This window comes from Lytechinus variegatus, chromosome 3, assembly GCF_018143015.1.
Source record: "Lytechinus variegatus isolate NC3 chromosome 3, Lvar_3.0, whole genome shotgun sequence".
In the NCBI taxonomy this organism is placed as follows: domain Eukaryota; kingdom Metazoa; phylum Echinodermata; class Echinoidea; order Temnopleuroida; family Toxopneustidae; genus Lytechinus; species Lytechinus variegatus.
In genome coordinates this window covers 40,239,949-40,264,515 of record NC_054742.1, presented here as the reverse complement: position 1 = coordinate 40,264,515, position 24,567 = coordinate 40,239,949, and the positions used below count along the sequence as shown (strand labels likewise).

Genomic DNA, 24,567 nt, shown 5'->3' with positions numbered 1-24,567 from the left:
TTTGGCTTTCTTTTTTTCTTCTCATCTTTTTCTTCTTACTTTTTCCCTTTCCTTATTTTCTCTTTTATTTCATTTTATGAGGTATCCGCCAATTTATACAACACCAAGCATATAGAGGCGGATAATCAGTGAGGGAGCGTGACGGTGTGCCGCTCTAAAAAAAAAGGAGGAATATTGGAAGAAAAAAAAGAAGAAGGGATGGGGAAAAAATAAAGGAAAAAAAAAGAAAGATGATGATGGCAATGATGATGATGAAAATTATCTTGGTGATGATGATGGTTGTGGTGACGGTTGTGGTGATGATGGTGATGCTAATGATAGTGGTGATGATGATGATGACGAGATGTAATTTTGTTATTTTGTCTTTGAAAAAAATTAAGTAGTGCAAAGTTGAATTCATTTAAAGTTTATTATGAAAATAGCAGAAAAAAAATAAACAAGTGGAATGCCTCTGGCCGTCTCACCTGCATCACGCGTTTCAATATAGCAGCAGTGCTGACTTTGAATACTACTCTAACTCGCACAAGATGTTCAGTGATCCATGGTTACTCTTATGTCCACTTTTTATGAACTAGACCAATAAACTTACAGAGATATGATGGTTATTCAACAAAAAACCCCAACATGGCCAAAGTTCATTGACCTTACATGACCTTTGACCTTGATCATGTGACCTGAAACTCAAACAAGATGTTCAGTGATACTTGATTACTCTTATGTACAAGTTTCATGAATCAGATCCATAAACTTTCAAAGTTATGATGGTAATTCAACAGATACACCCAATTCGGCCAAAGTTCATTGACCTTTGACCTTGGTCATGTGACCTGAAACACGCACAGGATGTTCAGTGATACTTGATTACTCTAATGTCCAAGTTTAATGAACTAGACCAATAAACTTTCAAAGTTATGATGGTAATTCAACAGATACCCCCGATTCGGCAAAAGTTCATTGACCCTAAATGACCTTTGACCTTAATCATGAGACCTGAAACTTGCACAAAATTTTCAGTGATGCTTGATTACTATTGTGTCCAAGTTTCATGAATCAGATCCATAAACTTTCAAAGTTATGATGGGAATTCAACAGATATCCCCAATTCGGCCAAAGTTCATTGACCCTAAATGACCTTTGACCTTGGTCATGTGACGTGAAACTCACGCAGGATGTTCAGTGATACTTGATTAACCTTATGTCCAAGTTTCATGAACTAGGTCCATATATTTTCTAAGTTATGATGACATTTCAAAAACTTAACCTCAGGTTAAGATTTCGATGTTGATTCCTCCAACATGGTCTAAGTTCATTGACCCTAAATGACCTTTGACCTTGGTCATGTGACATGAAACTCTAATAGGATGTTCAGTAATACTTGATTAACCTTATGGCCAAGTTTTATTAACTAGGTCCATATACTTTCTAAGTTATGACGTCATTTCAAAAACTTAACCTCAGGTTAAGATTTGATGTTGACGCCGCCGCCGCCGTCGCTGCCGCCGTCGGAAAAGCGGCGCCTATAGTCTCACTTTGCTTCGCAGGTGAGACAAAAATTGGTATGCGTTCGAGGAAAATCCATCCCCCACCAATTTTTTTTAAAAGGTAAGATTTTTTTTTGTGACGGCGTAGGCCTTTGCAAGCAGCTATTATTATGGTAAAAAAGTAAATGAAATGTCAAGAAATACATGATAATGATTTTTATGGTACATTTAGTATATCAATAGATAACTTCATACTTGTTATCAAAAAGAAAAAAAGTGGGTCGTTACGGACCATTAAAAATGGGAAATTTGGGCATTTTATATTTAGGATAGAGCAACTGCTCGTTATAGACGTCACAATAAATCAAGCATTCTAAATTCTATCAACTCCATTTTTTGTCAAATAACACCTTCATCGATATTTTGAAATGATTTTTCTCATATTTTCATCATCTTTTTATCAGGGTGAAATTCCCCTTTAATTTACAAAACAGATTCGCAAACAATATCAAGAGTAGTGGGAGGCAAGGGCGGAAATCTAAGGTAGGGGACCAGGGGCTGGAAAACAGGCAAAAAACAAAAACAAACTAACAAAAAAAAACAAAAAGGAAGGTTTATCACCCCCAAAAGAAGGTCGTCTCGTCCAAAATACATGTTTTACTTCGATTTAAATGATGTAGGCCTATTTCTTTCCATCATATATAAAAGAACAAAAATAGTAGGGGGACATTTGATAATGTGCCCCCTACTATTTTGGGTTAGGGGGAAGTGTCCCCTGGGATTTGCGCCCATGTGGGTGGGGGGTGTTGCACCTCCTTTCGGAATCATTATGGAACAGTGTGAATAGTCGCTGTGATTTCGATCTCATACCTATAAAAAAAATAGAACAGAAGAACGCCTTGACCACAGGCCAAAATGCCTAACAATTTTTCCGCGGCATTAGCGACTCTCGTAAGGGGCGCTCCATTTATAAATAAAGTTGCATGTGTAGCTGTCTATGGCGACAGAATTTATCGCAGAATTGCAGCCAGAAGCGTGGGAAATTTCCAGAAAATTCAAGAAAAGAACCGGTGAGTACTGATTTAACAGTACTAATGTAATTAGTAACATTTATTGAATTATAAGAATATTCAATTTTTCGTGAAACAAAGCTTAGTTCTAAGCTAGGGCGGCCCAAATGCGCGTGAGTGGAGTCCCAGTTTCTTAACACGGGTAAGTATTGCGGTGTCGCCTAGAGTGTTCATAATGTGCCCCCTACTATTTTGGGTGAGGGGTACATGTCCCCCCGCCCTGGGATTTGCGCCCATGTGGGTGGGGGTGTTGCGCCTCCCTATCGGGATCATATCACAGCGAGTATACACTCTTCCATATGGAAGAGTGTTTACTCGCTGTGATTTCGATCTCACACATATAAAAAAAAATAGAACAGCTAAGTCTTGATCACAGGCCAAAATGCCTAACGATTTCTCCGCGGCATTAACAACTCTCGTAAGGGGCGCTCCATTTATAATAAAGTTGCATGAACAGCTGTCTATGGCGACAAAATCGTAGGCGGAATTGTTGCCAGAAGCGTGGGAATTTGGCAGAAAATTCAAGAAAAGAACCGGTGAGTACCGATTTAACAGTAATTATATATTCATTTACATTCATTGAATCATAAGAATAAAGATTTTTTTACGGAAAGAAAGCTGCCGAAATGCGCGTGAGTGGAGTCCCAGTTTCTTAACACGGGTAAGTATTGCGGTGTCGCCTAGAGTGGTTAATATGGTTTGGGCCCATTTAGTTTTTACGTTAATTTGGGCTCCAAACGTAACGGACAAGTGACTGTTGATTCAGCCTTGCTTTGACCGTGGGAATCTCATCCCTACACAGAGATAAATGGGATGCACTACCAGGCATCATTGGGGAGTAAGCCCACGAAGTAAATGTTTTTTACTCCCCAGACGCCTCCAGGCCAGCTAAGTGTCTGGCTAGATGAGTCCTGTCGATTTCATACTTACGCAGATGTCTACCAGTGGGACTGTACACAGCATTACCAACTTATTTGTTCATCTGGAACATGAATACGAGTATTAAAAACGTACCAAGAGATGTTTTTCCGCTGTCAACGTGACCAAGGACTCCAACGTTGAAGTTCAATAATTTTGTTCCTGCCATTTGTTCAAATATTAAACTTTTCCCCAAGGTACTTGTCAACACAAACAACAGGAGATAACCTTCTGCTTCCTTTCACGACTATAACGAGAGAGGGCACCACCGGCACAAGCACATTATTGTCGTCTGCTGTGACCGAATACACAATTTTTAAAGCATTTCTGTAATTTTTTTTTTATTATTTGGTAACTCCCGCAGGAACTTGGAAAGACAGCGTTTGCTGGTAAATGCCAAGCTGGTATACAACCAATTACCTAAGAAACATTTTAAGTCTAGGTTAATCAGTCATAGTGGCTGACCTAATAGACGACAGATATTACTCTCGGGCCTTTTTATCAAAGTGAGACCGTCAATGACAGAATGTGGATTCGAACTCACAACGGGCTCACAACCTTGCGATTATGAGTCCATTGCTCCAACCACTGGACCACACGACCCGACTTGGATGAAAGTGGTAAATTAATGTCGGCTTTATGTTAAAAATAGAAGAATATTACAAAATGAACATTAGTGTAGATGTGTTGTTTCTATATTCATTAATCAAATGCTTCAATGCTATATTTGAAATGAACATGAAGAAACCACCCGTGTACATGTGTGTGTATAATAAAACCCACATTAACCTTGAAGTAAAATTTGCCACAATTAAGTTACTGATCATAATGAAATAACTTTTTTTCATAGATCAAAGCATTAATTGCTCCTCTATCATATCATAGGTTCAAGATCAGACGCTGCAGGGCACCAAAATGAGATTTTTGTTCTTGCTTAAGAGCGGACACATGTGTAAACATTGTGTGTTTGTCTGTTTTTATTGGCATTGGGTTTATTGCATATCTAAACCTTTATGCTACCTAATTAAGGAAAAATAACTAACAAAAAAGGGTATTCTAGCCTCCCTACAAGAAGAAAGCATTTACCTCATTGGAAAGTCGCAATATGATACGAAAACTCCGATCTGCCCCCTCAAAATTATGGCTCATCACGCCACTGCCATTGGGATGACCCAGAACGATCCGATATATTTTTACTAACTAAATTTGGTCACACTGACGAAAGCCTTTAGATGGTTGATTTGGTAGGGTACTATTAATCATGCAGCAATGCTAAAGCTTGAAAGGCAAACATTTTTCTTGACCATCATAGAGGGATTCCACACTTGGAAAAAAAAATTTGGAAGGAAGAAAATATAAGGAATTCGAATAGTGAAGGATGAACTGATAAATCGGAGTACGACTTAAAGGCCAAATCCACCCCTGATAAATTTTGATTTGAATCAATAGAGAAAAATCAGACAAGCATAGTGCTGAAGATTTCATCAAAATTGGATGTAAAATAAGAAAGTTATGATATTTTAATTTTTCGCTTATTTTCACAAAATAGTTATATGCACAATATTATCATGATTATTAAGTCACCTGTAAAAGAGATGTTGTTTGAATTATACATTTCAATTTTTACAGATTTGACAATTAGGACCAATTTGACTGAACCATAAAATGTTAATCAATGCTACTTCAACCTGTTCAGGAAAAATTAAAACTTTTACAGGACAATGAGGAGAAAATTAGAATATTTCATATTTCATATGATAAAATACGAAAGAAAATAGTGAGTGATGGATGTCATCAGTTTCCTCATTTTGCATACCGACCGGAATGTGCAAATAACTATTTTGTGAAATTAAGCGAGGCTTACAAATGTCATAACTTTTTTATTTTACATCCGATTTTGTTGAAATTGTCAGTGTTATGCTTGTTGTATTTTCTCTTTTTATTCAAATCAACTGGACCTGTCCTTAAAAAAAGTCCCGTGGAGTTTCCCTATCCTACACCGGTTGATCTGTTCCTACATGGCAATTATGGCAATGACATTACCTACTGTGCAGTTTTATTATTTTTTTCCCTTCAAACTGACCTATTATTCTATTTCTTTTCCCCTAGTCTTTGAAATCAAATTCCTTTTTATTTTTGTTGGATTATCATTTGGGCATAATATAAAAAACACAACAAAAGAAACATAACGAGTTTAATTCCGTTTTGAATGATTATTTAATCACCTTGAGTAACAGATTCACTGTGAATTAAAAACCATGCAGTTTGCATGATTCATATTTACGTATATAGGCCTATTTAGTTTATCCATGGTCCATGGTTTATCATGTATGATTGTACGCAATAGCGCACACTTTTCGTTACGATAAATTTCAAATTTATTGCCATAACATTTGATATGATCACTCCAACCAATAAAATCTTAGCGATCAGAGTTCAGAACAGTGGTATTACTACTGAAATCGAAATTCGGTCTATAATATAGTTCAAGTCTCCCTAGGAATAATCGTAATGACGTCATCATCGGGGTGCGTGTATTGTGCTTGAAGCCGATTTGTACTGTTTGTACTGTGCGACCACAGGGCTTGCCGCAAAGCAAACTTGTGTGATTTTATTATTCCCAAACATTATTAAAAACTTCAAATAAAACATTTTTACTTCTTGGAAGTTCCATATTAAATGAAAAATGTGATTTATTAAAAATCGCGTCGTCTGGGATCGCATAGACATACATGTATAGCCTACGGTAAGCGTTTGGCTTCAAAAGATAATTCTAACCAAAAATTCGTTTTGTATCGTCATATCTGCCGTATAGCCTTATAACTAAGAAAAATAAGGTTACCCAAACAACAATTGTATTAGATCTATTTAAAATCTATTCTTAATGTCCCTTTATCAAGATAAAACACATATTTTACAACTGGAATTTTGAACCTCGTATTTACAAGGTGCATAAATAATTGTTGACATAATTCACTGCAATTTGTCTATTGGGCATATCGCTACCGTCGAATTGACTTTGAATTTATTACCGTGCTTTATTCGTAATTTCACATTTTGGTCGCATTTTTGCAGTTTGGGATATCAAGTCAAAACTTAGTTATTTAAGTGCAACACGCATTGATCATGTCAAATTTCTTAATTTTTATACATCGAATCAACCTGATGTTCTTCAAATATGTTTTTGAACCTGAAAGCCAATGAGACATTAATTTTGTGGGTGATATTGTGTCATATTGGTCAGCATGCGCAGCGTAATGAGCCCAAAATTTTGAGCCGACCACATAATGCGTATGGGACCAAATTTCTAAACAGTTGCGAGCGAGAGAGCAAACATACTGATTTTGTTAAATACAGAAATACATGAATGTTTTATATCTAAACGTATTCTTGATTAGAAGACCTACATACATTATAACCAACATACGAAGCTTTATAATGCTTCTTGAATAATTCAATATGATTTTGATTTGATTTATTAATTTTCTTCTGCATAACAACATAATTTGTAACGTAAACATAACAAAGACATATTGATAATAAATCAGAAATATGTAATGGAACATAAAATTCTTGTGTTTGTTCAATATTCAATTCTTGTTCTATTCCATTTTCATACCCCTCGCTTCATTACCCCCCCTTGTCATGCAGTAAAAACATCGACCGTCTTTTTTTTTTACTTTTAGATGGTAGGCCTACTAGATACCTTCGAAATGATAAAGTTATATGCATTCAATCTGGTTCAAATACCTCGTTGGAAATAATACTTTATATCCAATAACAATGAATGTTTGTAAAAGTCAATTCAAGTATCGCATATACTAGTACTATACTATGTTCGAAACTGCAATTGTATCTTGGATACAAGTCGAAAGCATAATGTGTTTATTCTTCGAGCCAAGTCAAGCTAATTGTTTATTCTTGATCGTAATCAGCCTAAACGTATGCACCACAACGTAACCAACTGGGCTCAAGTGTCCGATTAACCATTCCGAATATTCTTGCTAAGAACTGTTCAAATATACTCGGTGGCAACACATCGGTGATGATCATAAAAGATGCAGTAAGCACATTATTGCTACAAGGTTATGTGTTGTAAAGTTGGGTTTCTGTCGACGAGTGCGTCATAATTAGAGAAAGAGATCAGTAAACTGCACATTCTGTTTCATGGCAGGTATGACGACTGCATTTCGGTTTGATTTCACGAAATCTGTTTAAGATGGTCATTTTCAGCAATGGGACGATATCAATATGAATGACAGCATTTACTAGTGTCATGCCATAACGAGCACAACACTTGGAGTCATTTTGGCGCCTGAATCCGCTGGAGATACATCGATCAGATACCAGGAAAAGCCTCTACCAGCTAATCACCCAATGTAAGGGTATAGTAGCTCCATGAATAGTGATTGGTGATATAAAGAAAAACTGATGAAATCAATTATTAACGCACTTTTAATGAGCACTGTACAAGTTTAAAACGTCAACTTGTGATTGAATCAGAATTTTCGACACTTGGGAGCTGCAGTGGATATATCAAAAGTGATACAAAAGTTTGAGGGAAAAAAACAGTCGATCATCATGAAGAAAGGTGACAGTGTTTCAGTAGAAGGTGGATCTCGAATCAGAGAAAAAGAAGTCGCTAAACCTCGCAAGGTCAGTCAACTCATTGAAGCCAATCTTTCCTTGACATCAACAAGAGGTCGAACATTGACATTCAGCGATGTCGCCAGCGATCGCGAAAGCGAAGCTTCGACGTCGACGCAACGTCGACGGCCGGCGCCTCAACGAGATCGCGCTGCGAGCCTCATGAACTTGAAGCGAGGTGCTTCACTCTACTTCGGCAAAGATATCACGACGTCCATGTGGTGGAAATACCGACAGATCCATGGCGGCATTGAGGCACTACGGGGTGATCACGGCGGCGGGCACGGCGGAGCACTGGAATATGAAAACTCGTACCAGCTTGAACCGAAATCAGGACACAAATTCGCGCCAGGAAAAGTTGAGGAATGCATTCGAGAGGTTCTAGGGTATGTATTTGAGAATGAAGTGTACGACCCAAAGAGGGCAGCCATCTTGGCAGCTGCTATATCAGACGCGGTTAAACAGAAGGTGAAAATGTTATGCGGTCTTGATCGCTACCGTTTGGTGGTCAATGTCGATATCGGATCAAGAGTACCTGGTCAAGAAGTGGTCATTGCAAGTCGGTATCTTTGGAATACAGACACTGATGGGTTTGCAACGGTGTCAAGTCAGAATAGAACCATGTATAGTGTTGTTACAGTGTATGCTGTTTACATGGATTAAACTAATCCATGCAAAAAAGACGATACCTTTAATGTTTGGAAATGAGATTAAGGAAGGTCATTGTTGCATTGTCATTAAAAAAGATTTTAGATATTAAAAGTCTAGAGAAAAAATATTACGAATTGATGTATATTTCATAATAAGAACAAAACTTTTATTGACATAATTTTCTGCACTTTTCAGGTTAATTTCATTTTCACCTGAAATGTGTCGAGGTGTCTTGCCATTTTCAAATTCAATATCAAAGTATCGATTTCAGTACCTGTGAAACACAGTGTGAGCTATGTTACTATAGGCCTAAATAGTTAATTAAATATTATGCGTCCATATTTTCATTATATACAATGCATACTCACAACACAACTTTATGATAATAGGTCAAGGGTACTTTTCTGTTATATATTCGCTTGAGTTTACTTTCTAGACTATATCAAGGCAATTGAAAAATTACTATTTTTTCACGAAGATAAACTCGTAACACAAACAAAACAAAATTAGGTTATAGGTAAAATGCAGGGGCGGAAATCTCTCCCAAAAGGTAAAGGGGACGAGGGGCTGGAAAATTTGACAAGCAAAAAAATAAAGTTATCATCCTTAAAGTTAAATACATGTTTTATTTCGATTTTGAAAGGTGTATTTATTACCATCATAAAAAACAAAAATAGTAGGGGCACATTTGATATTGTGTCCCCCTACTATTTTAAGTAGGGGGACACGTCCCCCCTGTCCTCCTGGGATTTCCGCCCATGGTAAAATGTATCAATCAGAAGTGTCCTTAACAGAAGGCAGTTTATCATCATAAAATGTGGTGCCCGCCCCCCCCCAAAAAAAATGTTCTGTATTCTTACACACAAATACTGGTCAGTTAGTTGCTTTGGCAATTGAATAAATAAACAACCAGTCGACCGTCGAATACAATTAGTAATAGTGCAATCGGGTGTCCATAAAGCGGCATGGGCGGCTCTTTTATAGGAAGGTGAGCTCTTTATTATCGAAGAAAACAGAATTTTCAGACTATCAATTTTATATTCCATTAAATAAGGAAATATTGAGTACCCAATGTCGTTTACGTTCATTGTGTAGCCAAATATTTTGTTTGTCATTGTATCGGCCTCATTATATTGATTTAAAAAAAACAAAAGATAAATCCTCTCCTTGAACATCTGATCACTGGACGGTATAACAGACGATAACTTCAAGAAGTTGCTGTTTTTACCGGATGAATGTGTACTGTGTATTGTGTAAGCATTATGGTGTCAACCCATCATAGATTGCATTATGGTGTTGTCATTCAGATGGTTGCAATTAAATCAATGAAATTATCAGATTTGTTGAATTTTTGAGAATATTACATGACTCTTACGTGTGAGTGTCTCGAGACTCAAGCGAAAGATACAGGGAATTAGGGCGGGGGGGGGGTCTCCCAGATTTTGACAGAGAGGGCATGCCTTTAAATTTCGAATATTTGTTTTCTTGAAAAAAAGAAGAGATGTGTCCGAGTATGAAGATAGTTGAGCGATTATTATGAACATTAAGTACGGTAGACTATTTTCTTTTTCTTTATTTGAAGGGACTTCTAAAGAAAAAGTATGAAGAAGGCATGATTAAGACCCGGGATTAAGATTATTTAGTTTCTTTTAAGATGTAAAAAAGGAGAAAGTGTAGACGAGAGACATACACGCACAACCGGTATATCAAGAGGATTGACTATATCCATGATGAGTCAGCTACATTGAAACTGATTCGTAGTTATTTTCTCTCATATTTGTTATCGCCATGTCGCCTGACAGGTCGGTCAGGCTTCACCAACTACATCATGTAGTTTTGATTTACACATAATACTGTTACGCAAGATTTCGTTTAATCATGTGATAAAGTAAGCAAATGTTGGTAAACGAAATCGCTAAAATAATCATCGGATCTTGTAAAATATCGTGTAACTCTTTGGAACAAGTCTTCTCTTTGTAATCTTATCTAATTGTCTTACCAAGTGTGTTGACATAGTAAGAGAATTCAAGCTTTATGGTGTACTTGCGAAACAGTGAGTATTTGACCACATATTACCGATTTAGTTCAGAAATTTAGATTTGTTATCATAATATGACAGTTATTTATGTTTATAGATGTAGTAATACATGATAATGCACAAATTACTCAGTCAATGAATAAAACATAATTGTAACACCTAAATGAATGTATTCTCATTAACTCTTTTTTTTGAGATTTTATAAGAAGTATACGGTTTTCTAATTAATCAAATATTACTTAATTAGATGGGTTACCTACATCAAGATTTTTTTTCATCCGGTTATTATTCAATTTTAATTTGTGCTTACCCCCCCCCCTCCCTCGAATCCCCCTCTCCAACTCTCCAGGTTCTACCTCTGTCTTTCAGTCTCTCCGAGCTCTTATTTATATCCTTCATTATACATGTTCGTTGAAATTGAAATATGGCATGATTTATACAGAAGGAAAGTTAGAAAACCCTTTTATGATATTTTTCACGTCACGATGTCTAATTGCGTGAATAGGTCATAAAACTAATGACCTGCTTAATACTGCACGTGCTGCTCAATTCTATAAAGGCGGGAAATAAATGGGCTCTGAAGGACAAATGATAATTGATGATATTAATCGTGGGAAACGTGATATGGTTACAACAAGCATTTACCCCAAAAAAATGAAAAGAAAAAAAAAAGAGTTATGCTGGTTGAGAATGAAAATGACAAAAAATAGCTGTCACGATAAAAATTTACAGATTTGACTAAAAGGGAAAAATGGGAGAGAAATCAGAGTGCTTTCATTATTTTGTGCAATACACGGCCACTGCCGACATATCGTTTTGGTTTGATCGTCATCGCACCTGTAATATGATATTTGGATTGGGCGGTGCCTTGGTATTTTGATAGAGGGGAGGGTCAAAATGATCACACTTTCTCAGTTGAATAAAATTGGTAATAAACTCTTATCCACTTTCTCATTTCATGCCCCCCCCCGTAGCGCTGCCCCTGATTATATAACGAATGCCAATTGACCTCTTAAAATATCAAGGCAACTATGCCAATGTAATCCCATTTACCTGCATTTCATTGTAAAATTTATGAGAGAAATCAAACTTTGATAACAAATTAGTTTTAATAGTGTTCTTTGGAATCAAAGTTTCAACGATAATCGGGAAAACGATAAAACATGAGAATTTCAAATGGTAGAAAAGCACTAGCGTACCTGAGTGTGCTCTCTACTCCCGCCAATTTTAATGACCTTTTTTTTTCTTGTTTGATATATTTTGATCGGTTTCTTCCTGAAATGGCGTATAATTTTTTTTTATAACTTGGCAGAAAACAGGAAATGCGGTGACAATTTTTTAGTCAAAAAATTTTTGCCCTCCTGGGCCCCATTGCATAAAAGTTATGGTAACTTTACCATCCAATGGTAACTACCATGATAACAGCAGCCAATCAGAAACAAGGATTTCAGGGAAGTTACCACTGCTGGATGGCAAAGTCACTATAATAGTAACTTTTATGCAACGGGGCCCAGATGATGATTTACGCCACTGACCAAGAGAGGAAAATAGAGGACAGATGATACATACACAGATGAAACCGTGACGTAATCCAGGATAGTCTTACACTTTTTCCAATACACAGCGTTTAAATAATTAATTTTTGTTAAAATATATACATATGAATCATAATCTGCCGGGCCTTTAACAATCAACACATGTACTCTCTGTTGGTTACTAGACAGACTCGGAGGGAATAGGTAATTAGGAAAAAGCAGCAATCAATGATACAAAATCTAAAGGATTGGAAAAGTGTCAATAACTGTCACTATGTACATTAACTTATTTTGAATATAGATAACATTGATTTTCCTCATTTATTTTCTTTCATGCATAATTTATTGTCCTTTAAATGAAAAATCCTCATGATCATTTTCACCACCGTAATATTATCGTCTCCTTCATTCCCTTTATTATCACCATCATTATTTTTGTCATCATCATCATCATCATCATCACATCAATCATATTTCTCTCGTGCATGTTTTTTTTTTTTTTTTTGGGGGGGGGTTGGGTATATTTCTCCGATATACTGTACACATAAATATTCATACTTGGAAATGGCTTTTAAGTCACACTTCACACAATCAGCTAATTCAGTTATTAATTCACTTCACAACTAAAGATAGAACATACTACTTAAAATTAATGGTTTTCTTGCATTTAATAATGATAGCATCTTTTTCATATACACAACACTGTACAAATAATATTTAGCAAAGAACAGAATTTAAATGTTCCCAATATTTGCAACTTTTAACAACCATTCCATTTTCATAATGGAAATTAACAATATTTTCTGAAGAAAAAAAATATATTACTCACTTAACACTTACGTTTGTAACATTAAAGAGATAGAACCAATGCATGCATGTTAATTTGTTTTGGCACTACCATTTAGCTTAATAAGAATATGGGGACTTATCAAAGGAAACATAATATGTTGAAAAAAAAACATATCATTTTTTATTCATGAAACAAAGTGAAGATTTGTGTCATGATTTGCAGTCACCGGATTGTCAAACAATATGAATTGAATATATAGAATTCAACTTGTGTCTGTATGAACATTGCCAAGGCAATATATTATATAATTTTATAGTATTTAACTTTATTCCAACCATGTATTTTGTGGTATATGCTGAAAAGAAATTAAGAAAACTGTAGGTGACATTACGTACATGTTGCCTTTTACACTATTAAAAATATGAACATAAATACTTTATTGCATAAGATGAAGGGGTTTCTCATAACAAAAATAGAAAACATTACAGGAAAATACAAATACTGAGTGACATAAAGGAAATATAAATATCATATACTTTGGCAAATAAAGAGATTAAACAAAGAGAAAATCATAGAAAAAGCCTTCCAACATATTTGCATAATTTATAAATGAAAAATTCCTTTTCATGAGGAAACATAGGCAGTGACCAAGACTTGAATCTCTTATCTACAAAAAATTAGAGAGAAAAAGAGAGGCCAAAAAATTACAAACGGTGGGCAGGCCTATGAAATGGAGAATAGGATGCTAAGAAAATACATGTTAGCAATAGAGATAAGGTTTAGTAATAAATGACCTGAAAATATTGTTCCGCATGGACAGTTATAGCATAAAATTATCCAGAAACGTTTCATGAAAAATCAAACATCTGTATTTGATTACATCTTGGTTCAATGAAAATGCATTATATCTTTTGGAAAAAAAATGGGAGAAAATATTAGAATAAAAAAAATTGGCACATCTTTTAACTAAATTGGCAGAAAATTATTTGGCAAATTACTGCAGAATGGAATTCTTTAATAGGGGTACCATAATTAACGAACTCACAAGACTTGTGCAAGGATGCATTTTATATTAATCCTTATTCAAGTTGCTAATAGTATACTTATTACAAGTATCCTACATTGGAGAGACAAGGGAGAAAAGGCAGGTAAATGGGGAAAATGTAAAATTAATTCAAAAAAGCAATGTGCACAGTGTTAACTCTCCCTGCAAAGCAATATTGTTTAACTTAAAAGGAATCCCACAGATAGATATATCTATTACTTGTTGCTCTCATTACAACTGCACTGCTTTGGTTATAGCTATACACCTACTTTCTATAATATACACTATGCTCAATCACTCCAAAAGATTTTTTTTTTCATTTCACTCTTGAGAGACTGGCATACTATTTAGATTTTTATTTTTCATGATTTCCCTTTTCTTCTTTATATTAATTGGCAAGTTAGCACTCACTTGCAAACTTACACATACAGAGGTAGAATAAAAATACACAAAATTCAATAGACTTTCATCGGAGTTGAATATTACGCATCTCCTTCCATGAACAACATACAAACCACATAGATTGTATCACATATTGTATTTCACTTATCACATATCCATAGTCTTCTCTTTATGTACATATACTGAACACTGTCACAGATCATATATTTCCATTAATCTAGTCATGAAGTCAGAGATGTACATCCTAATTACCAATTTGATTTCAAGAGAACCAAAGGTGGAACAACATGATGAAGTAAATATTGAAATGAATTAGACTAATGAAATACATACCGATCTATATTATGCATTATTATTATATTATTAGGGTTAAAATGTCAATGAACATTTCCATCTCACTAGGACAATTATTTCACTGAAATCAAAATCATTTGATAACACATTTTCTGTTTATGTTCTCTAAAATTGCGGGACAAATTTAACATGCTATTTTTCTGCACTGAATGGCATAACTGGTAACTTGAAGACCTGAATTTTAAAGAAAGTGTGCTTGAGAAACTTTTCTGTGGAAAAAGGTGAATACAATCATTGCAAGTTTTAAAAGTTATTTCTATATCTAAAGAATAGTATAGGAAAATAGTAAACAGCAAAACATTGCCATTCAGATTCCCTTACGTCAAAATATGAAAAGGGGAAACCCCTATCTGAAATGTTTGGGGCTGAAAATTTGTTTGCAGTCCTATATGAATATGACTCGCAGAAAAATTCAATGATACCTTTTTATGGTATGATTTCAAAGCCTTACAGCATTCAATACTTTTCCAGTGTAGTATAATCAACAATTCCAATTACTTTATATTGATTTGAAACCAATGACGATAAGTAAATCACTCAAAATCCTTCTTTTTATGTATCCCTGACTTCATGACTAGATTTTTTCAGTTGTTTTGTCAGAAACAGCTCTTTTCTACTATTATCAATATCCATAGAAACCATGTCACTGGTCTCATCATTCCAGACTTCATTCCAATCTTCATTGAATTCATAACCCGTTTATATCACGTATCCCTGTTCATCTACATCAACAAAAATCAAATCACGTCTTGTGTTTGTGAAGAAAAATAATAGCATTCACATGCATCTAGAGTGATCAAATATCATAATAAATTAGCATAGATATAGAATAAACACATGAGTTTCATCATGTTATATGCATCAAAAAATAAAGAAGACACAAATGATTGAATTAAATAAATGCGGTGGGAAGAGCATATAATGAATGCACCTAACTGCATATTTTAGTTTTTCATATCAATTTTAACAAAAATATTGTCTCTTCAGTTCAAACAGACATAACAAAACATGGTTAGCACTATCACATAACCAAATAAAAAGAGACATAGAAAATAATATGACTAATTGTCATCATTGCACTTCAAAATAATAACACATGCTGCAAACATTATGACAAAGATCAGAGATTTTAAAGCTTTTTTTTTGTCTTCACTTGAAAATAACAGGAACAGTCATACCACATAAAAGAAGAAAACACAAACATACTTTAACTTTTATACCAGATATATCCTTGTTTAGATGGCATTCATAGTTCTTGTTAACATTAAGTTTACTCCTGAATGATTAGCTTTATGACAATCAGACATAATTCTAATTTCTTCATGTTTTGGTATTTTTCAAAACTACCCAATAGTCGAAGAATCATCCAACTGATTGCAAAGATCCCACTTTCAATTATCGTTGGCATGTTCCTGGCACCCCAAAATATGGAAAAGGATTGCTTATATCAAAATTAATCTGTTCCAATTAATTTAATTTTTCATTAATAAATGCCCCCCCCCCCCCGCCAAACAGAACAAAGGAATCATTACAGTACATAATCTTCATGCATAGATTTATGCCAAATGCATATTAATGTTAATTTTTGTTTCTGATATATCTAATCCAACAGAGTGAGCTTTATCTATGCTAAACGAAGATGTCTGAAATGTGCAACATTCTTATTGGATGTACATGAGATGCATACACACATGATAGCTGAGCGTCTCACAAAAATCGCCACAAAATTCACAAGGGGACACCTCCAAAGCACTTACAAAGTATTTCAGATCCTACACAAAGTTGATTTCAAACTATTGACATGCAAAACAATTTATACAAAGCTAAATCTACTACTAATATATCCTTGGCCCAGTCTTACAAAAGAGTGTCATTGGTCCAAGCAATTATGGAAAGCCATCAGCACCATAATTGACCATTTATAAGCATACATATACTTGTCTGTTTGTGAACCAGAGGGATCATGCAGATGGACTAAAACGATGACAATATTGGAGTATTTGTCATTGGACACGATTGGAAAAGGCATGTGCCTTCTACATAATGGTGTTGCTTGCTTCAATAAATAAGATTGATCGCAATAATCACAGCATTTATAAGACAGGTCCTAGGTGTTCCATTCCACTGTAAAGGGTGAATGACTAGCTCTCACAAGTAAAATACACAGCATCATACTGTCGCAATATCGAGTTGTGAAGAAGTAGGGAAAAATAATTTGGCACTCCATAGCGTCTACATAGGCACATCTAGTTGTTTTCGGTGGTGCTGCAACATCGATGTATCTTGTTAAGCATAGATAACAAAGTAATAGAGGAGGTGATGTCTTGCCTTCGGTGGTGCTCAGTATCATATAATATAAATTAAATGTTCCATCCAGCTTTGATATACAGCTCAAATAACACAGGCAGAAAATAAATGATATTTGCATCCACATTGGTAAAAAGTTACATCTATTATTTAGCAACCATTTACACATAATGTATTCCATTTAGACATCATAGTAGTTTGCACACACAATGAGCATATTTCCATAATCACCCTAGATAGTCCGAGTATATATATATATACCAAGTCAAACCCAATCAGGCTTCTGTAAGCGACGTAAGCGTGGGTGATGTCACATGATGAGCAGGATGGGTATTAGACGATGGTAAATAAGAAGTCCTTGGTATAGACTGTCCTGATTTGGGTGATGTTTTGCTTTTCAGGTGGTGCTTTTCTGGATGGCGACCCGACTTTCGGTGGGTCGGTTTATCGTTGTGACGATTCGGGAGGTGGGGCCGGTGGTGACTGTGCAGGTGACCATTTTGCACTTGCGGTTGGTGGGTTGTTGGCGATAGCAGCGCCCCTATTCCGGGTGAGATGTTGCCCTTGGAAGATATTGCAGTGGGAATGCTATGTGATTGTCTGATGGGATCGGCAACAGGGGAGTGATTGGTGTTACCGTTGTTGTTAACATTGACATTATTTACATGATTGTGACTACGGCATAGATGGCCGTTTATCAAGTCTCTGTCTTGAACTGAACTGGTGGGATTCTCGTAGAGGTGTACATTAGGAATCCGTCCATTGCAAGGGAGTGAAGATGATGACATTGCCATCCTACTGTATGCATCTCCCTTTTGTGCATTTTCTGTTAAGTTAAAAAAACAATCAAAATTAGATTGTTAAATTAGTCAGTAAAATACAAGCCTACTTTTCAAAGTTGGAATGAATCTTGGCATTACTCTCTGAGAAATTGTAAAATACATTTACAGACATGCACTGAAAGAAATTCCAAATTTCAATTCTGTTATGGTTTTTAAGTCAACCATCCCAGATTCTCTGATCACTTTGAATTAAAGCAACATTTTAAACCTAAGACATGAGTTATTTACCTTAATTATTTCCTTAATTTTTTTATTCTGTGGTCCCAAAAGATTTGACCTTGACTGAGCTACTTGTATTTAATTGTGAGAGTAAATAAGCAAGAAATCTTACCATGAGGTAAGTTAAAGCTGCTAGGTGACGTGCATCGTCCCTCTGGTGATGACATTGAGGTATAGGAATGGCAGCACTGGGGCGGTGGGTGATTGCTCCTACGATAACTGTGTCTATTGACCGGTGAGGCTGTCTGGCTACCCAGACCCTCATCCGAGTTTGTCAAGAGTCTTTCTCTCTGCAACCTATCCCTGGTTGCCTCATCCATAAACACATCTTCATCGTCTTCCTCCTCGATCTCCCCTTCCTCACCGTCACTCCCCCCTTTCCTGGAGGGATGCAAACGTCCTCCAACCCCATGGTGAAGGTACATGTGTTTATTGATTGCACTGTCCAATGAGCGGCCTGTAGCGTTGCAGCACGGTAAGGCAGAAAGCTGCCCACGTCTTTCCAAGGTGGTGCGATCAGCTTCACTGATGGAATCCGAGGGGCAGTACCCCTCCATACCGTTTCGATGAGGCCCATCTGAAAGTACAGACCAAAATATAATTTAATAACGCTTACTGACAAGGAATTTTTTTTCATAAAACTGGCTTCATGAAGAAGTTCAAATTCCTTGCAAGGTTAAAGCAGAAATTAATGAAACACCTACTCACTACCAACCACCATCTTTAGAGTTTTCCCCAAGTGCTAAAATATGCAATATACAATATTCTGGAGATGCATACATACCTTGAATACTGCAGTGATGAGGGGGGCATGGCGCTATTTCAGGTGGCTCTATGACTTTGGTCTCACTAGGAAAAATGGCTGCCATTCGCACCTGATTGGCAAACCTGAAGGTACTGAGTTTATTCACTGGTCCATCTAGAGAATCGCAGTCACTTGCATTGTCATCTTGGTACTTGTCCGTTGCTATAAATACAATGAACACAAAGAGTTGAGTTTAACAACTGTTGCTTGCGTGGCCAGCATACATTCTAATAATTATCCCATGACATTGATCAATCCTTTCTCTCTGTGATTCATAGATGGTTTATCCCATCATATCAAGAAATTGTAAATGTTATGTGTATGTTACCTTATCTCTCCCACTTCATCAAATTCTTTTTTTATTCTCTATTTACACCACATACTCAACTTTATATCCCCCCCTCTCTCAAACATATCTTTTCCCATACAGTTTATATACACCTCCAATCTATCTCCGTCTCTGTCTGTGTGTCTCTCTCAACCTGTCATCATACTACTGTCTATGAAACACCTATTACATTGTTTCTATCTTTCTTGCTACATACCTGCACTTGAGACCCCACTGCTTGTCTCTTGATGTATGGTACCTTCTGAGGATCCATTGAGGGTGGAGCTAGGAATCTCTGGCGGGACTATGTGATGAGATGATTCTTCAACTGTCAAAACAGATAACAGGTATTTGTAAAACATCTTGAGAGTACAAGGCATAATGTGGATTAATCCATTGAAACCCCCCCCCCAAAAAAAAAAAAAACCAACATGCTCTTTTGGATCAAGTCATTGATACAGGCTGCAGTGGATAACCAAAATTTTTAGGCAAATATCCCAGTGTATTGAGAACTGAAGTTGAAATTTTAAATATCTTCTACCAACACAAACTTTCATGATTGCATCTCAAATATTAATTTTTAATCAAAGGATATCCTCTCACAAAATTTGAAAAATATGAAGTCAATGCCCTTTTTCAACTATCCCTTCCTATTGAAAGCTTATTCACCAAAAGCAAAATTAAAGTCAGGCCCAAGAGCAAAAAGCAGGCTTTATAATGTAGATTACAATCATCTTGATATCCTAGACAAATTGCAACCAACAAGTAGAGTATTAGTAATGTTAAAATGCTATTTGTTGCACAATTTTTGGTGGTTATTTCTTTCCAACTTTTGGTAGACTTACCTCTATATCTCCTTGTTCGTTTGCGAGTGTGATAGATAATGACAACCCAGATGAGTGATGTACCCAGTATACAGCATATGACGACTACAATGATGATACTGGTTGTGGTCATATTCCATATGGTACCAGATTCTAAATGGAAATATTTTTTTAAAAGTCATTACAATAAACATAATCAAAAGAGGCTTGGTAGGCATGGCTACTGTCCAATCACATTATATGCTCCAAGTGAAAACAAATTCCTGTGCATTTATCGAAATTTAGATTTAGTGATAAAGACTACAGTTTTAAGATGAGATAGATTACCAAAAATAGACTGAAATGAAGATGTTTTTTTTTAAACCTCAAATATACCATTCAGAAGATAATGGGTGAACTTATATAGTAACAATCATTTGATCTGGATGGTTTCTATTAACAACTATGTTATGAAATCATTTACATCAAGACCAATTAAAATATCAAAGGAAGGAAACTTACTTTTAGTCACAACAAGCTTTGCACTGTCTGTTCGTATGCCTAGAGAATTTGTGGCCTCACATGTGTACCTGCCACCGTCCCTGCCTGCTGCATTCATGATGATCAGGTAACGATCAAAGTCAGTCAGGTGCATGCCATCAGATAATGTGAAAGGCTCATCATCCTTGAACCACCTGATACTAGGACGAGGACTTCCTTCAACGTTACATTCCATGACAGCTGGTTCTCCAACCTCAATAGTCAGGTCCTTCATTTGACTGGTGAATAGAGGTGGCTCAAGAACAGTCAGAGTAGCATTGGTGCTGATGGTGCCTGCAGCATTGAGGGCTGTACACGTGTACACACCAGTGTCGCTCATCTGGACGTTGTCGATGTAGAACTCTGCAAGCTCAGTCTTGACCTTGATACGGCGTTGGCGGGCGGCCGGAAAGTTGATGCCTCCATCCTTCTGCCAGGCAATCTTTGGGGTGGGATGACCTGTGGCTGCACAAGGGAGTTCAGCTATTCCTCCAACACGTACACTGACATGGCTTGGTGTGACGGTGAATGATGGGAAAACTGTAGAGAGAATACAGGTGAAATCACATTTTTTTTTAAATTATAAAATGAGCTACCAAGGCTCTTTGACTCATTGTGTAATCTCATGAATATTCTTTTCTTAGTTTGGATGCTTAAAAGTTATGAGCAGCACGAGTTAGCATTTTCCCATACATTTACCCTATCCTCTGGTAATATTTTGAAATAAAACAAAATGAGCAGGAATGTTTGAATCAGAACAAACATTCTACTCCAAGGGATTGTTTCATAAAAATGAACTTGTTAATCATAATAAGATAAATTACCTTAGTAACATGGCTCTGCAGCTAACAAAATTAAGAATTCCAAGCTAGTAGGTCAACATGACTATGAGAATAGAAGTAGTTTAGAGTGGGATACTTACTATGCACAGTAACTCGGGCCTTCTTTGAGTATGTGACACCAAACTCATTAGAGATAATGCATTGGTATCTTCCTTGGTTTTCCTCCTTGATATGAGAGAGGCTGAGAACTGAGGTATATTCATTCACACCATTGGGGTTTAGTCTCTCAAAGTATATAGGATTTGCATCTTCCATGATAGCCTGATAACAAGAATAATAAATATGACCAAAATATATCAAGAGAAATACAATTCAAAAGTTAATAATATTCTAATAATCACTTTAAACCTAAAGATTGGGATTACAAAATCATGAAAGGCGCTTGGACCTCTATCTTCTCTACATAAAGAGACACACTATCTTGACCACTGCATTTCATGATTTCTTGAAGTGATTTTTTTTAAAACATATTTGCAGAAATATGAACCATTTAATACTGTTTACAACTGACACAGGTAGCTGAATGAGAATAATACAAAAAATTCCACATAATTCTACCACAGTAACTGATTAGTAGACACTTGTAAATTAAGAAAGGGATTGGGTTTTAATTACAAGTATTAAGAAGATAATATACCTTATCCTTCTTCCATAGCAATGTGACAGGTACATCGCTTGTGCTGCCAGCAGTGCATATCAGAGACACATTGTCATTCTTCAGCGAAACCGTTGTCTCAGGCTCGCGGATGATGAAAGGTTTCAAACGATCATCTGCAGCAAACAAGATCAATTCGATAATCAAACATTGAAAGCTAAACATTGATATTTCCTGTGGCAGAGACAACAAATTTACAGTAAAATACATTGAAGGTCTTCTACTTCCCTGTCAAACACCATCTTTTCAAACCTGTGTTGATAGTCTCGACATTGCGAAACCCTCTGGCATGTAACTCTGGATGAAAAGCATGACAAGGTAATTGGCCATTTGTCAAAGAGTTATGAAATCACTTGCAGCAATATTGAGTTCAAGTATTGATGAATGTCCAATATTGTCATTTTTCTTGAAAAAGGGGATGAAAAAAGGGTGACGGGTCGATTGGTAAATTTGAATCTGTGACTACGAAACACTTAAAGAATCAGGACATATTTTCATATCTTCTTAAAATATCCATAAGGGACAGAGAGAGATGAGAAGAGATAGGGAAATGGAGAGTAAGAGAGAGTGATAGAAAAATGAAGACAAACTAAAAACTAAGAAATGAGACATATGAATAAAGACAGCAGATACAGGAAATAAGAGAGAAAGATGCCATACTGCATCAAGAGAGAGGTGATAAAAGGGTGGGTGAGGGAGTACTTTGCCTAGAAAATGTCAAACATGCAAGATTGCCTCACATTTGTCTCAAAAAGCCTATGTCTTATACAGGATGTGGGGGCATGGCAGGGCAAGTTGCAACAATTTGTAACTTGTCAGATCGGGCTTAAGTTTCCTTGAAGTGAAAGTAGGTTATCTCACAGCAAGATAAAGAGGAGGCCGATATAGGACAGAATGGGAGGGGCAGAGGAAAGGGAATGTGTGCCAATGTCACAGATATACAACTAAGGGAGCAAGGGACAAAGAAAGATAGGGATGGTGGGTGGCTTAGGGAAATGGGAAGATACTAGGAGACGACAAACAGAGAAGGGGCAATGAGAGGGAGAAGACAGACATACTTTGAACCCATTCTCATCCACTTTCCTGAAGTAATGTCCAATAGACCACTTGGCAAACCCAGTTCAAAAGACTGCTTTGTTAGTTTTCTCATCATGATCTCCTGAAGTGGGTTCTAAAACACTTCTAAGACCACTTTGAGTGTTCTCATTACATGTTAAACTGGTTTCTACTAAACTAGTTTAAGAATGTAGATGAGAAAGGGGTTTGAGAGACAGAGAAAGATAGTGTGTGTGTGTGTGTATAAGATAATGATGGAGTTACGCAAGAGAATAAAAGCATGGAAGAGAAAGGAAAGGGAATAAGGGTGCAGGGGGGGGGGGGGGGAGAAAAGACAAAGCAGAAGTAGGTCGATTCCTAGTCCTACTATAATCAACTTCACATACAATTTCCCCTGTGGAGCTACGTACCACATGTAAACACTTCCGGATCAACGCTGAAGATATCCATGCCCTGGAGACTATCTGGATGGGCGCAGCGTCCATCCACTCCTTCACCAAGATTGTTCTCCTTTACCCAGACTGGGAACCATGCCATCTGGCAGTCACACACCATGCTAGAACTGTTCACCAGCCTGTCACATAAAATGGGATCAGATATTAGCATTTAGCAAAGCACAAGATTATGATAATTTCAGGAAATAATAGTATTCAATCTATGTACATGTTGTTTAATCAATCTCCCTGATTTTCACTTACCACAAAGCTTGATTAAAAATTAAAAAAGACTAGTCTCACATAAAGATTTATAGATTATTTCATATAAACACAGTAATGAAATCAAAATGTAAAATCTTTTATTTTCATGCTCATACTTACAGTTGGTTGAGTTGGGGCATGCCTTCAAATGCATTGTTCTCTACTGTAGTGATAGCATTTCCAGCAAAGTCCCTGAAGAAACAGAAATCAAGAAGAATACTTTGATAATTCAATTAATTCCTAACAAGAAAAAAAAAAACCCATAAAACTGCACCATAATTTCACACTTTTTAGAGTTAAGGAATCATTCATGACATTGTTTACCATAGCTCAGGGTAAAAATCAAGAGGCTTTGTAACATGTGCAGTCACTTATGACCGGTAACACTACATGATATCAAGGGATGATTCACCCATCAAGAATGGTTCTGTCTCGTGAAATTTCGACCAGCTTTCTGATTCACCATCACACCAAAAGCTTTGCTAATGACAGCCAACCATCCACCTCTTTTACAACAAGCATTAAATAATATGACAGGCGG

General features: G+C 36.3%; 3 protein-coding genes across 3 annotated transcripts in view; 1 reads left to right on the top strand and 2 right to left on the bottom strand.

The window, feature by feature from the left end:
* The window catches only part of LOC121411006 (selenocysteine-specific elongation factor-like), a 33,086-nt gene extending 29,364 nt beyond the window's left edge, over window positions 1–3,722 (bottom strand). The window contains exon 1 of the mRNA XM_041603462.1: window positions 3,566–3,722. Coding sequence (XP_041459396.1) covers window positions 3,566–3,638 — 73 coding nt within the window. The 5' untranslated portion in view covers window positions 3,639–3,722. The remainder of the gene's footprint in view (window positions 1–3,565) is intronic.
* A 3,620-nt stretch (window positions 3,723–7,342) lies between these two features.
* LOC121412208 (dynein light chain Tctex-type 5-like) lies at window positions 7,343–9,305 on the top strand. Its single transcript, XM_041605116.1, has one exon. It carries the CDS (start codon window positions 8,051–8,053, stop codon window positions 8,777–8,779), a length of 729 nt encoding a protein of 242 aa, XP_041461050.1. The 5' UTR covers window positions 7,343–8,050; the 3' UTR covers window positions 8,780–9,305.
* Window positions 9,306–12,989: 3,684 nt separating this feature from the next.
* The window catches only part of LOC121411004 (leucine-rich repeats and immunoglobulin-like domains protein 3), a 77,495-nt gene continuing 65,917 nt past the window's right edge, over window positions 12,990–24,567 (bottom strand). Inside the window, exons 10-19 of the mRNA XM_041603461.1 lie at window positions 24,147–24,218; window positions 23,739–23,902; window positions 22,255–22,388; window positions 21,698–21,878; window positions 20,758–21,315; window positions 20,278–20,409; window positions 19,650–19,760; window positions 19,084–19,266; window positions 18,412–18,876; window positions 12,990–18,064 (exon numbers count right to left, since the gene is read on the bottom strand). Of these exons, the coding sequence (XP_041459395.1) occupies window positions 17,514–18,064; window positions 18,412–18,876; window positions 19,084–19,266; window positions 19,650–19,760; window positions 20,278–20,409; window positions 20,758–21,315; window positions 21,698–21,878; window positions 22,255–22,388; window positions 23,739–23,902; window positions 24,147–24,218 (2,551 nt within the window). The 3' untranslated portion in view covers window positions 12,990–17,513. The remainder of the gene's footprint in view (window positions 18,065–18,411; window positions 18,877–19,083; window positions 19,267–19,649; window positions 19,761–20,277; window positions 20,410–20,757; window positions 21,316–21,697; window positions 21,879–22,254; window positions 22,389–23,738; window positions 23,903–24,146; window positions 24,219–24,567) is intronic.

What these genes read in the sequence shown, in the direction of transcription:
- LOC121412208 (XM_041605116.1), top strand. Translation starts at nt 8,051, where the DNA reads ATGAAGAAAGGTGACAGTGTTTCAGTAGAAGGTGGATCTCGAATCAGA.